Source organism: Oncorhynchus keta, chromosome 9, assembly GCF_023373465.1.
Source record: "Oncorhynchus keta strain PuntledgeMale-10-30-2019 chromosome 9, Oket_V2, whole genome shotgun sequence".
In the NCBI taxonomy this organism is placed as follows: domain Eukaryota; kingdom Metazoa; phylum Chordata; class Actinopteri; order Salmoniformes; family Salmonidae; genus Oncorhynchus; species Oncorhynchus keta.
The window spans coordinates 34,914,438-34,929,032 of record NC_068429.1 but is presented as its reverse complement, the minus strand read 5'-3'; the positions used below and the strand labels follow the sequence as shown (position 1 = coordinate 34,929,032).

At 44.5% G+C, this 14,595-nt stretch overlaps 1 protein-coding gene across 2 annotated transcripts; it reads left to right on the top strand.

Annotated features, from left to right (window-relative positions):
• The first annotated feature begins 935 nt into the window (after positions 1–935).
• pigo (phosphatidylinositol glycan anchor biosynthesis, class O) lies at positions 936–13,721 on the top strand. 2 transcript variants are annotated; one of them, XM_035776142.2, is made up of 11 exons: positions 936–1,084; positions 1,686–2,164; positions 2,307–2,450; positions 2,546–2,669; positions 2,880–3,039; positions 3,167–3,349; positions 4,793–6,389; positions 11,701–11,904; positions 12,148–12,338; positions 13,095–13,165; positions 13,481–13,721. In XM_035776142.2, exons 2-11 carry the CDS (start codon positions 1,687–1,689, stop codon positions 13,608–13,610), a joined length of 3,282 nt encoding a protein of 1,093 aa, XP_035632035.2. In that variant the 5' UTR covers positions 936–1,084; position 1,686; the 3' UTR covers positions 13,611–13,721. The 2 variants fall into 2 exon arrangements, with proteins under 2 accessions (XP_035632035.2, XP_035632034.2); XM_035776141.2 differs by having other exon boundaries at positions 979–1,204.
• Positions 13,722–14,595: the final 874 nt, after the last annotated feature.

The following is a 14,595-nucleotide window of genomic DNA, read 5'->3' as shown; positions in this document are numbered from 1 at the left end:
CCTAAAGATATTAATGTACTTTTTACTACATACATTTTTCCCGACACCCAAAAGTACTCTTTACATTTTGAATTCATAGCAGGACAGGAAAATGGTCAAATTTACACAGATATCAAGAGAACATCCCTGGTCATCCCTACTGCATCTGATCTGGCGGACAAACTAAACACACATACTTTGTAATTTATGTTTGAGTGTTGGAGTATGCCCCTAGCTATCCGTAGATCAAATCAAATTAACGGTGCCGTCTGGTTTGTTTAATATAATGAATTTGAAATCATTATTTATTATTTTGAAACTTAAGTATATTTTAGCAAATACATTTACTTTTGATACTTACGTATATTTAAAACCAGATACATTTAGACTTTTACTCAAGTAGTATTTTACTAGTTGACTTTATTTTCTATCAGAGGTGTCCATTGAGAGAAAGGCAGGTTGAGGTTGCCAGGGTCAGAGTAGTGCAGAAGGTGTCGTATGCTGAGGCAGTGAAGAGAATAGTAGAGGAAAATGGGTCCAGGGTGAGGGATCCTAAGAGGATACCTGTGAGTAGGCCGAGGCCTATAGTGATATGAATAACGTGCTTCAGTAAGGTTGCTTATTTGGTGTTCATGGCCCTGGTTGTCGTTTGTACCGCAGGAATGGAACGGAAATCACAGAGGATAGATGTTGTGGTGGCAGTTGCAGAGAAGTACTTGGGTGTCTTAGATTTTACTGCTGAAGAGTTACAGGATGTTTTGAACGATAGTGTTCCGTCCTCCCAGACTGCTGGCCTGGAGTAGGATCAGATAGGGTCAAAGTAGTGGAATAGTGGTGAGATTTTAATGTGTGCAGGGTTACTTGGTAGGGCAATGTTTTCACATTGTGTAATTAATTCGTACTACAGAATAGTAGGCTGATACACATCCGACACAGTAGGTGGTAGCATGCAATTCTAAAAAAAATTGCAGACCACAATAATAACAAAGAAGAAGTATATACCGGAAGTGGGGTTACAGCGAGAGGTGACCGTGTAGGGACATGCGCTTCTGCTCTGTTAGGCGCTGGCAGTTGAATGAATAGCTGAACTGGAGTCCCAATGAAGGTAAGAGGGAATATTATCGCACTGTGTGTACCTGAGGCACCTGTCTCGTTGCTGGCTCTCGTGTATACACTCGTTGTCGACAAGCCCCGTCTCAGAGAGGACAAAACGGAGCTCTACAAGGTCAGTAACGTTAGCCTAGGTATCAACCTGTACATTTACTAGCTAACTAGCACTAGCAACTGATAAGCGTTTTGGCTGTTGCATTTAAAACAGATCATGTAAATAGCTACGTGGTAACAAGTTACAAGTCCAGCTCGCTAACTTGAAATCTAACGAAGCCAGTCTTAAAGTCTTAAGGAAAAGACACGTCAGATAATTTCACTTTTTGGCCCATGGTTATGGATGCTATGGCACCTCCTGTGTACCAGTAGCTAGCGAACGCTAGCCAGTTTGCTGTTACATAGAGGTTGAATCTGTACATATATTGCAAGATTCTACACTATTTTTAAATCACGTTAGAAATGTTGCTATTATAGCAATTACCGTGATTATCAGTTGGCTATTGACATTTTTATGTCATGATCAAGATTTCAGCTACAACCAGCAAATTGTTTCTACACTCATGCATTTGGCCCATATACCGTCTATGATCTGTCCCTAGGATGAAGAGACTCCCCATCCTAGTTCTGCTCTTGTGGCTATGTGCCATGTTCTACATTGGCATCTTCCTGTTTGTGGGTGGCTTCCTGCTGGTGAGGCTGGAGGTCAACCGGACCAGCACCTGTGGGGATGTTTTGCTGCCAGGGGACCAGCAGGGGGACTTCTGCCAAGGACAGCCACGCTTCCGCAAGGCTGTGGTTCTCATCATAGACGCCCTGAAGATCGACTTTGCCCGCTTTGACCCCGCGAACAAAGAGCCCCGCCCTTTCGAGAACAAGCTGCCCGTGCTGGAGGAAGTGACCTCATCAAAGCCCTCCCATGCCCGCCTGTTCCCATTCCGTGCCGACCCCCCCACCACCACTATGCAGAGGATCAAGGGCTTCACCACAGGCTCCCTGCCCACCTTCATTGATGTGGGCAATAACTTTGCCTCCAGTGCCATCCTGGAGGACAACCTTGTTCACCAGCTAGCAGAAGTGGGTGAGTGACAGTCTATAAAGTCTGGCTCAATTCGCCACCCTGTAAGTAAAACATTCAAGGTTATGCTCAGAAAGGCACACATGGGATATGACAAAAATTTGAACTCAGCTTTGCCTGATTATTCCCTTTCTCCTTTCTATAGGCAAGAGAGTGGTCTTCATGGGTGATGACACATGGGAAAGTCTCTTCCCAAAAAAGTTCCACCGTTCCCTGCCCTTCCCCTCTTTCAATGTCAAGGATCTGCACACAGTGGACAATGGAATTCTGCAGCACCTGTACAACATCAGTAAGCATTGGCAGACAGCCAGACACATTTGTATTTGTGGTGTACAGTATTGGCTTCTCCTTCACATCTCCCTCTCTCTCTCCTCTCTTCCTCAGTGGTAAGTGATGACTGGGATGTGTTGGTAGCTCACTTCCTGGGGGTGGATCACTGTGGCCACAGGTTTGGTCCTGACCACCCGGCCATGGCTGACAAGCTCACCCAGATGGATGGGGTCATCAGGTCAGTGGGAATTATAAGGTCTCTGTGGCCACAGTAGCACTAGGCTATTTCATACACTCTTAGATTCAGTAGTACAGCATGTAATATCAATGCCATTTTAAAGAACTATCTTTAGGATTGCATTTGTACAATGCTCTCTAAAATACTGTGTGCGGTATGTCAGGTGACATACCATGGCTCTACCAGTCTGACCATTGTTTTGTCCCCAAGATCTGTGCTTGATCGGCTGCAGAATGACACCCTGTTAGTGGTTATGGGAGATCACGGTATGACAGATACAGGTGACCACGGGGGGGAGAGCCAGAAGGAGACTGATGCTGCCATCTTCCTCTACAGCCCCTCTCCCCTCTTTCCAGCATCCCCTTCCAAGGTGAGTATAGCAGCTGCACATTCCCACCATTCCTATAATATACTCAACAATCATGATATGAATAGTGAGTGTTGCATTGATCATTCCACATTGAATGTTTTGTTGTTTTGTTTCTGTCTCCCTGTAGAGTGATCCTGAGGTGGTGCCCCAGACAGACCTGGTGCCTACCCTGGCCCTGCTCCTGGGCATCCCCATCCCCTACAGCAGTGTGGGACAGGTCCTGCTGCCTCTGTTCCCTGCAGAAAGCCAGACAGGGGGTGCACCAGCAGGTCTCAGCCAGGCAGAGGCACTGTGGATCAATGCCAAACAGGTAATCCCAAAGATCTGTTATCATATCAGATGCACACGTGATGTATGTTGAACATTACAATTGACTGCACATTTCTGTGCATATTCTAACCATGAATACGAGCTTATATTAATTTGGATTATTAAGTGTTGTACAGTATACTGAAACTTCTGTACTTTTTTGATACTATAACATGGAAAATGAGTCAGTACGAGAATTGTTGTTACTTTTAGTACTTCTCTCACATCATCTACTGATTTGAGAGAGGATTGACTCTATCAGTGCATCTGATGTCCCCTTATAGCACGAGCTCACTGTACCTGCTCCACTTATTTATTGCTAGCTTTAGCCTGTACTGAGGAACCGCTTCCCTCACTGGGAGTCTGGGCTGCTGGGTTAGCTCCTCACTCATGCTACACTGAAGTTAACACACTTCAATAATATGGCATGTAGAAATGTTGCAACTGTTCAGAAAACAATTTCCATTACAGGCTAGAACACTTTACAATGCAAGAAGATACAGGTAGCTTCCAGCTTTGTAGGCAAACTTTCCTTGCTAGCTTACAGGTGAAGCTGACATCAATTCATGACCCTTGTACTTTGTTTGTGATAATATGCAAACCATAATGCCCGGGGGTGTTAATGCAACTGTTCCTAGGCCGTCATTGAAAATAAGAATTTGTTCTTAACTGACTTGCCTAGTTAAATAAAGGTAAAATAAAGAAATAAAATAAATACTTACCATTCAAATAAATGATTACTGTTATGAAGTTATACCGAACAGAAATATAAACGCAACTATTTCAGTCAATTGAAATAAATTCATTAGGCCATGGGTCGACCTAATGGGGAGCCAGGCGTAGCCAATCAGAAAGTTTTTCCCCACAAAAGGACTTTATTACAGACAGAAATACTCCTCAGTTTCAGACGATCCTGCAGGTGAAGAAGCCGGAGGTCCTGGGCTGGCATATGTAACGATCAAGCTGTTTATTCAGCTTCTTGATATGTCACACCTGTCAGGTGGATGGATTATCTTGGCAAAGGAGAAATGCTCACTAACAAGGATGTAAACAAATTTGTGCACAACATTGGAGAGAAATAAGCAATTTGTGTGAATGGATAATTTCTGCAATCTTTTATTTCAGCTCATGAAACATGGAACCAACCCTTTACATGTTGCGTTTATATTGTTGTTCAGTATATATTGGTAAAAACAAAGTCAAATTGATTGTAAAATTGATTCATTAATGCATACATACATGGCTATCTCTGAAAAATGTCAAATAATATTGAACTCAAAAGATCTTTCTGGATCAAGTCCCGTTCTGTGACTTTGGCTAATATGTCTTGTTTTGACGTGGTATCGGGCATGGTAATGCTAAACCTGGTGTCGGTATCAAAGCCAAAATTCTGGTATCGTGACCACACAAATTATAAATTTGACCCTTTTTTGTCTTTTTAAAGGTCAACCGTTTCCTAGAGACCTATTCCAGCATGGCCAAAGACATCCCTCCAGAGAGTCTGTCTCAGCTGCAGGCAGACTTCTCCCGCCTCTCCTCCAAGTACCTCAGCACCGTCAAAGAGGGCCGCTCTCCCACCCCAGAACTAGTGGCCTCCCTGCAGGGGTACCTGACCTCTGTCCGGGACACCTGCCGCGCCACCTGGGCCCACTTCAACCCAGCCAAGATGGCTGCCGGCATAGCTGTCCTGGCGTGTGCCTGTGTGCTGTGTTACGTCCTCTCTGAGATGTCCTCTGTGCTGGTGAGGGAGAGTGGTCTGCTGAGGGTCCCTCTGGTGGCAGCCACTGTGGTGGGGGTGTGTGTGGCTGCAAGTCAGCTGTTCACCCAAGGCTATGCTGAGGGGTCCTGGTGCCTGGCGGCTGCAGCCCTCTCCTCTGAGGTACTGGTCCTCTGGAGAGCCCAACAGGCCAGGAAGACTACAGCGGCTGAGGGTTTAGAGGTGGCCCCAAGACGTAGCTGGCTGACCCTGCCTCGCTTCTTATTAACCCCTCCCATTCTGGTGCTCCTCCTGCGCTGTGCCTCCCTGCTCTCTGACAGCTATGTAATAGCAGAGGGCCGTGTGGTCACCTTTCTGCTTTTTTCCATGAGTCTCTATGTCCCCTTCCATCTCAACTGGGACGGCCTCCTGCTACCCCCTGTCCATGACCCCCTGAAACCCGCCGGGCTGCTGCCTTCCCCGGTTCTATCCCCCTTAGCCGTAAGGAGGGAGAGCAGCACCTTCCTGGCCTGCCTGGGGGTGTTAGTGGGCTCTCTCTACCTCTCCCTCTTCTTCCACGGCTGTCGTGAGGAGCAGGGCTCCTGCCAGCCCTCCCCGTTCCTCTCCCCCCTGTCACGGGTGCAGGACAGCCGTCTGAAGAACCTACACTACATCCTGTCTCTGGCCTCTCTGGGCGCCTGGACCTACCTGCTGCGGCGCTGGCTGCGGCACTACGGCAACCTGAACAGCCCTGGTGGCACGGTGTTCACGGCCCGCTGGATCTTGCCTCTGCTGTCTGTCTGTTTGGGGCTCCACTGGGCTGTGGCTGCCACCCCAGAGGACAGCTTTCGGAACCTGGCTGAGCTGATCAGCTTGGGCCATCGGGCCCTCCCTAGGGTTGCTTTCTCTCTGCTGGGCGTAGGGCTGGCGCTGCTATGGCTGGACCCGCTCACCGTATTTATCAAAAGCAGGGCTGCAACCCCTGTCCGAGGCCCTGTATCGCTCCCCCCACCCCGCTACCGGGCCAGCACGGGCATCAGCACCCAGGCAGAGCTGCACCACCTTATCCCCCAGCTCTACCAGCGCATGCGCCGCTCCCTGGAGGATGGAGAACCAGCCAGGGTTCCTGAGGGGGGCGACCGGCCAGCCGTGGAGGCCTACGGTCTGGGTACGGTCTACTCGGCCCCCGTGGTCCTGCTGTGCGGCCTGCTAGGGCTGGGCCTGCTGCTGCTGCATCCAGAGGGCATGTCCCTGTCCTTCCTGCTGCTGCTCCTGGAAATGGGAGCCCTGCTGCAGATTCACGCCTCCTCCACTACCCTCAACGCCCTGCAGGGGTCGCACTCTGGTAAGCTGCTCACAGTGTGTGATCAATGGTCTGACTATATGGTCCTCTTTTCATCTTCAATAACATGCCTGTAATTTTTACTTTTGCATATGTTGCATGTTTGTCTCAAACTAACTACTAGAGATACTAATGATTATGGATTTATCTTATTTGCCTCTGACTTATTTGTACCCTGCCCTGAACTTTAGTAACTGTCACTGGCCGGCTACCACCCGGTTACACTACCATGCACCTTAGAGGTTGCTGCCCTATGTACATAGTCATTGAACACGGGTTACTTTAATAATGTTTACGTACTGTTTTACCCACTTCATATGTATATACTGTATTGTAGTCAATGCCTATCCTATTTAACTATTGCTGTACATTATACTATTCTTCAGAATATACAGTGCCTTGCAAAAGTATTCACCCCCCTTGACATTTTTTCCTATTTTGTTGCCTTACAACCTGGAATTAAACTAGATTTTTTTTGAAGGGTTTGTGTCATTTGATTTACACAACATCCCTACCACTTTGAAGATGCAAATTTTTTTTTATTGTGAGACAAACAAGAAATAAGACCAAATAAACTGAACTTGAGTGTGCATAACTATTCACCCCTCCAAAATCAATACTTTGTAGAGCCACCTTTTGCAGCAATTACTGGTATGGGCAAAACTGCTCCAGCTCCTTCAAGTTGGATGGGTTCCGCTGGTGTACAGCAATCCAATCTTTTAAGTCCTACCACAGATTCTCAATTGGATTAAGGTCCGGGCTTTGACTAGACCATTCCAATACATTTAAATGTTTCCCTTAAACCACTCTAGTGTTTCTTTAGCAGTATGCTTAGGGTCATTGTCCTGCTGGAAGGTGAACCTCCGTTCCAGTCTCAAATCTCTGGAAGACTGAAACAGGTTTCCCTCAAGAATTTCCCTGTATTTGGCGCAATCCATCATTCCTTCAATTCTGATCAATTTCAAAGTCCCTGTAGATTAAAAACATTCCACAGCATGATGCTGCCACCCCCATGCTTCACTGTGGGGATGGTATTCTTGGGGTGATGAGAGGTGTTGGGTTTGTGCCAAACATAGCATTTTCCTTGATGGCCAAAAAGCTCAATTTTAGTCTCATCTGACCAGAGTACCTTCTTCCATATGTTTGGGGAGTCTCCCCCATGCCCTTTGGCGAACACCAAACGTTTTTGCTTATTTTTGTCTTTGGCCAGACAAAAGCCATTGCTTAATCTTCCATAAAGCCCAGCTCTGTGGAGGGTAGGCTTAAAGTAGTCCAGTGGACAGATACTCCAATCTCCGCTGTGGACCTTTGTAGCTCCTTCAGGGTTATCTGTGGTCTCTTTTTTGCCTCTCTGATTAATGCCCTCTTTGCCTGGTCTGTGAGTTTTGGTGGGTGGCCCTCTTGGCAGGTTTTGTTGTGGTGCATAATCTTTAATTTAATGGTACTCCGTGGAATGTTAGAAGTTTCAGATATTTTTTTTATAACCCAAACCTGATCTGTACTTCTCCGACTTTTTCAGAGCGTGTGTGTGTGTGTGTGTGTGTATGTATATATATATATACTGAGATCATGTGACACTTAGATTGCACACAGGTGATCTTTTATTTAACTAATTATGTAACTTCTGAAGGTAATTGGTTGCACCAGATCTTATTTAGGGGCTTCATAGCAAAGGGGGTGAATACATGTGCACGCACCAATCCCCCCATTTCACTATGGACTATTTTGTGTATGTCCATTACATGAAATCCAAATAAAAATCCATTTAAATTACAGGTTGTAATGCAACAAAATAGGAGGGGGATGAATACATTTACAAGGGCTTTTCTTTATGTTTGCAATTTTCTACATTGTAGAATAGTGAATAGAATAGTGAAGACATAAACTATGAAATAACACATGGAATTTAACAAATGTTATCTATTTTAGATTCTCCAAAGTGTCCACCCTTTGCCTTAATGACAGCTTTGCACACTCTTGTCATTCATTCAGCCAGCTTCGTGAGGTTGTCACCTGGAATGCATTTCAATTAGCAAGTGTGACTTGTTAAAAGTTCATTTCTCTCCACCTTAATGCATTTGAGCCAATCAGTTGTGTTGTGCCATGGTAGTGGTGGTATACAGAAGGTAGCCATATTTTTTCAACTACCAAGTCTATATTATGGCAAGAACAGCTCAAATAAGCAAGGAGAAACAGTCAAGCTCAGTCAATCCAGAAAATTTCAAGAACATTGAAAGTTTCTTCAAGTGCAGTCATAAAAACCATCAAGCGCAGTGATGAAACTGGCTCTCATGATGACTGCCACAGGAAAGGAAGAGCCAGAGTTACCTCTGCTGCTGGGGATACTTTCATTAGAGGTACCAGCCTCAGAAATAGCAGCCCAAATAAATGCTTCACAGAGTGTCTTTGTGAGATGCAGAGTAGGTGAACGGATGATCTCCCCATGTGTGGTTCCCACCGTGATGGTGCTTTGCTGATGACACGGTCAGTGATTCATTTAGAATTCAAGGCACACTTAACCAGCATGGCTACCACAACATCCTGCAGCGATACGCCATCCCATCTGGTTTGCGCTTAGTGGGACTATCATTTGTTTTTCAACATGAAAATGACCCCCAAACACACCTCCAGACTGTGTAAGGGCTATTTGACCAAGAAGGAGAGTGATGGAGTGCTACATCAGATGACCTGGCCTCCACAATCACATGACCTCAACCCAATTTACATTTACATTTAAGTCATTTAGCAGACGCTCTTATCCAGAGCGACTTACAAATTGGTGCATTCACCTTATGACATCCAGTGGAACAGCCACTTTACAATAGTGCATCTAAATCTTTTAAGGGGGGTGAGAAGGATTACTTTATCCTATCCTAGGTATTCCTTAAAGAGGTGGGGTTTCAGGTGTCTCCGGAAGGTGGTGATTGACTCCGCTGTCCTGGCGTCGTGAGGGAGTTTGTTCCACCATTGGGGAGCCAGAGCAGCGAACAGTTTTGACTGGGCTGAGCGGGAACTGTACTTCCTCAGTGGTAGGGAGGCGAGCAGGCCAGAGGTGGATGATTTAGATGGTTTGGGATGAGTTGGACCACAGAGAGAAGGAAAAGTAGCCAACAAGTGCTCCGCATACGTGGGAACTCCTTCAAGACTGTTTGAAAAGCATTCCTGGTGAAGCTGATTGTCAGAATGCCTTGACAGCTTTGCACACTCTTGGCAAAGGGTGGCTACTTTGAAGAAATCTCAAATATATTTTTCTCAACACTTTGTTTTGGTTACTACGTGATTCCATATGTGTTATTTAATTGTTTTGATGTCTTCACTATTATTCTACAATGTAGAATGTAGTAAAAATAAGAACCCTTGAATGAGTAGGCATGTCCAAACTTTTGATTGGTACTGTGTGTGTGTGTGTGTGTGTGTGTGTCTCACAGGAAAAAAAAACGATTTAATCAAATGTTAGAATAAAGCTGTAATGTAACAACCTGGAAAAAGTCAAGGGGGCTAAATACTTTCCGGGTGCACTGTACATACGCAACCGTTCAAAGGTTTGGGGTCACTTAGAAATGTCCTTGTTTTCCATGAAAACATACATGAAATTAGTTGCAAAGTGAATTGGAAATATAGTCAAGACGTTGACAAGGTTATAAATAAGGATTTTTTTATTGAAATAATTGTCCTTCAAACTTTGCTTTCATCAAAGAATACTCCATTTGCAGCAATTACAGCCTTGCAGACCTTTGTCATTCTAGTTGTCAATTTGTTGTGGGAATCTGTAGAGATTTCACCCCATGCTTCCTGAAGCACCTCCCACAAGTTGGATTGGCTTGATGAGCACTTCTTACGTACCATACGGTAAAGCTGCTCCCACAACAGCTGAATAGGATTGAGATCCAGTGACTGTGCTGGCCACTCCATTATAGACAGAATACCAGCTGACTGCTTCTCCCCTAAATAGTTGTTGCATAGTTTGGAGCTGTGCTTTAGGTCATTGTCCTGTTGTAGGAGGAAATTGGCTCCAATGAAGCGCCTTCCACAGTGTATGGCATTGCAGAATGGAGTGATAGCCTTCCTTCTTCAAGATCCCTTTTACCCTGTACAAATCTCCCACTTTACTGCCACCAAAGCACCCCAGACCATCACATTGCCTCCACCATGCTTGACAGATGGCGTCAAGCACTCCTCCAGCATCTTCTCATTTTTCTGCGTCTCACAAATGTTCTTCTTTGTGATCCAAACACCTCAAACTTAGATTTGTCTGTCCATAACCCTTTTTTCCAATCTTCCTCTGTCAAGTGTCTGTGTTCTTTTCCCCATCTTAATCTTTTATTTTTATTGGCCAGTCTGAGAGATGTTTTTTTTTTCTTTGCAACTCTGCCTAGAAGGCCAGCATCCCGGAGTCGTCTCTTCACTGTTGACATTGAGACTGGTGTTTTACTGGTACTATTTAATGAAGCTGCCAGTTGAGGACTTGTGAGGCGTCTGTTTCTCAAACTAGACACTCTAATGTACTTGTCCTCTTGCTCAGTTGTGCACCGAGTCCTCCCACTCCTCTTTCTATTCTGGTTAGAGCCAGTTTGCGCTGTTCTGTGAAGGGAGTAGTACACAGCGTTGCACGAGATATTCAGTTTCTTGCCGATTTCTCAGAATTAGAATAGACAGACGAGTTTCAGAAGAAAATTATTTATTTCTGGCCATTTTGAACCTCTAATCAAACCCACAAATGCTGATGCTCCAGATACTCAACTGGTCTAAAGAAAGTCAGTTTTATTGCTTCTTTAATCAGGACAACAGCTTTCAGCTGTGCTAACATAATTGCGAAAGGGTTTTCTAATGATCAATTACCCTTTTAAAATGATCAACTTGGATTAGCTAACACAACATGCCAATGGAACACAGGAGTGATGGTTGCTGATAATGGGCCTCTGTAAACCTATGTAGATATTCCATATAAAATTTTCAGTTTCCAGCTACAATAGTCATTTACAACATTAACAATGTCTACACTGTTTCTAATCAAGTTGATGTTATTTTAATGGACAAAAATGTGCTTTTCTTTCAAAAACAAGGACATTTCTAAGTGGCCCCAAACCTTTGAACGGTAGTGTGCATACCTAGATACATAAATGCATACAGACAATCCTAATATTTCTTAATTCCATTCTTTTACCTTTTTCGATTTGTGTGTATTGTTAGATATTACTGCACTGTTAGAGCTAGGAACACTAGCATTTCGCTACACCTGCAATAACATTTGCTAAATATGTGTGTGTGACCAATAAGGTTTTTCTTTGATTTGACTTGTCTCTCCCTCTGCCAGGTGGCTTTTCTGTGCCCTGGACCCCGGTAATGCTGTGGTCCCTGGCTGCCACTCAGTTCTTCCATGCCACAGGCCATCTGCCTACGTTCCCATCCATCCAGTGGGCTGCTGCCTTTGTGGGCTTCCCTGGTGGGCACACGGGCACCATACTCCCCGCTTCACTGGTCACCCTCAACACCTTCTCCTCACACATCCTCTTTGCAGGTACTCACCCGTTTACTGTGTTGTACAGTAAGAATTCTAATGTATTTAGGTTGATTGACATCCTGGTTAATGTGGCTATAATCATATCCCTCCTGACATTATTTCAGTCTATGCGTAATACCGTACCACACTTCAATACTGACAACCTCTTAAGTTAATTGATGGCTACACAGTGTACCTGAATATTGATCATGAATATGATGCTCAGTTTATGCTGATGTGTCTGTATGTTTGTGAATACAGTGGCTTGTCCGCTGCTTCTCTTCTGGCCGCTGGTGTGTGAGGTGCGAGGGGGACGAGGAGGAAGAGGGGGAGGTGGGGAGGAAGGACAGGACAATGCTATCATGGAGATGAGACTAAGGGAGAGTCCCCAGCAGTTCAGTTCTGCCCTTCTACAGCTCGCAACACGCTACCTCTTCATTAACGGGGCACAGGTAAGCACTATTAGAATAATACCATGCATATTTTAATTTGATTTAAATAATCAAAATATTGCTCTTGACTAATCAGAATGACGCAAAATGTCACAAACACAGTTGTTTTCTGGGTGCTATTCTCCGGTAGTTTCTGGCTAACAGAAGCCTAGGCTAACAGCAACAGTGAAAGAGAAGTCTGACGTTTGCCATTGTAGAACTGATTCTGTTCTGGTGAGAGTTTTGCATTGATCTGTGTCAGGTCTCTGTTGGTGCATGCCTGTAGGCTAGTTGTTGTTTGAAGTGGGGAAAATAGCATATCGTTGTCAGGGCTAACCCGAGTGATAAATGCTGTAATAGTATAAAATGCCTTTTCATGTCAAACTTAACCCATAGTCCATGAGAGAGACAATGATATTAAAATAATCACTTTGTGTGTCCTCAGAAATGTAGGCTACATTTACAGCTGTAAACAGTGTACTGTCAGCCATGTGATGTCTGAAGCAGCAGTAGCTCAATGGACCGTACATAAACACTACATTTTTAAAGTTTTTATTAAGTTAAGAATTTAATGAAAATATGCTTGTATATAACAAAGTAACTTGGACCATTTCAGTTAGACAACGTTTTAAAATAGACCTACGTTTATCAAAATGAATACTCTCACAAGTGTTTGAATAATAACGTCCATTCTGATAGTAGAATTACCATGCCTATCCCTAACACACACGCTACTGCTCTGCCATTTGACTCAGGACCTCCTCTCCCCTCTTTCAGGTCTTTGCATCAGTCTGTGCAGCTGCTATCCTCAGGAGACATTTAATGGTGTGGAAGGTTTTTGCACCCAAGTAAGTATCTTTACCAACTCACAGTAACCACAGTATTGGCTTTGTGTCATTCCTTCCTACTCTGTGTTACTGGGTTTGTCCCTGGTCATGCTCTCAAAATGTGTCATCTGTCTTCTCTAGCATGCTATTAAGCATTATATATTCTCTAGCATGCTATTAAGCATGGTCTTCTCTAGCATGCTATTAAGCATTATGTCTTCTCTAGCATGCTATTAAAGCATTATGTCTTCTCTAGCATGCTATTAAGCATTATGTCTTCTCTAGCATGCTATTAAGCATTATGTCTTCTCTAACATGTTTCCTATATATTTGCAGGTTGATGTTTGAGGCCTCAGGGTTCCTGGTGAGCAGTGTGTTTGTGCTGGTGGGCGTGACCCTGGTGATGAGGGTGGACGTGGCAGTGGGGCGCTGGTTTAAGAGACTCCTCCCTGACACGTCTGGGTAGAGCTGCTATTGCACTGTTGCAATTGACCAGGGCCCACTGTAAGGCACCCTACACTGTACATCCCTCTCTGGTTCTGGGGGGGTGCAAGGATGGACAGAAGGGGGTGCAAGGATGGACAGAAGGGGGGTCCTGGGGAATTCGCCATAAGGGCAGCCGTAAGTATCTAGAGGGACTGAGGTGTTTGGGTGACTTGTCCTCTCAAACTCAACTTCAGTGTAGGCTGTATATGATGTCAACAAAGGTGCTCTCTCCTCTTGCTCTGTCAATGCAGACGGACCACAATGGAACTGAATGGTTGAACTTTTCACATCCATCCTCAAAACGACAAACTCTAAAACCATTGAAGAACATCTGTAATACTCCACTTTATTCTCCTTGGTCATGTATGGGACAGATCCAAGCCTTCACAGCATTACTCTCCATTGTATTGCCTATCGGGTGGCCAGTTAATGAGGCTGTTTACAGAGTGGATGGGAAAGGGGCCTATGGGACCCACAATGCTCTCTGGCTCATGCTCAGTTATGTATGACAGGTCAACATGAAATGGGTGGAAAGTGTGCAAAAAGCAATGAAATTAATCCATCCCAGCAAAGTGCATTATGTCTGTCATCTCAAGTGTCTGCTGAAGGAAATGATCAATTCTTCTGTTTTTATCGTTTTTATATTTAAAAATGGTGGTTTCTTACTGCCAACACTGACGATTATATTACAATATTTTTCAGCATCAGCAATAACTGTCTTAATTCATCTCGAATAACAGTATGATTTATAATAATGTTTTCTAATTCCAAATATACAGGTCAGTAGTCTTGTGAGTCAATAAAGCACCTTTTCCCTTGGGCAGGATGGCTTTAATGAATGCCTTGTGTGATGTGACTTGTTGGATGAAAAGAAAAGTAGAAATTGAGGACATAAGCATTGACTGTTTTTATTTATTTCTCTGTGGTAGGTACAGTGTTCTGTAGGTCACTGGACAAGGACATGG

Bases quoted from the DNA above. Each gene is read 5' to 3' on its own strand.
- pigo (XM_035776142.2), top strand. From the start codon at position 1,687: ATGAAGAGACTCCCCATCCTAGTTCTGCTCTTGTGGCTATGTGCCATG. The intron at 6,390-11,700 runs GTAAGCTGCTCA...TCCCTCTGCCAG, and splicing joins CCTGCAGGGGTCGCACTCTG to GTGGCTTTTCTGTGCCCTGG. The intron at 11,905-12,147 runs GTACTCACCCGT...TTGTGAATACAG, and splicing joins CTCACACATCCTCTTTGCAG to TGGCTTGTCCGCTGCTTCTC.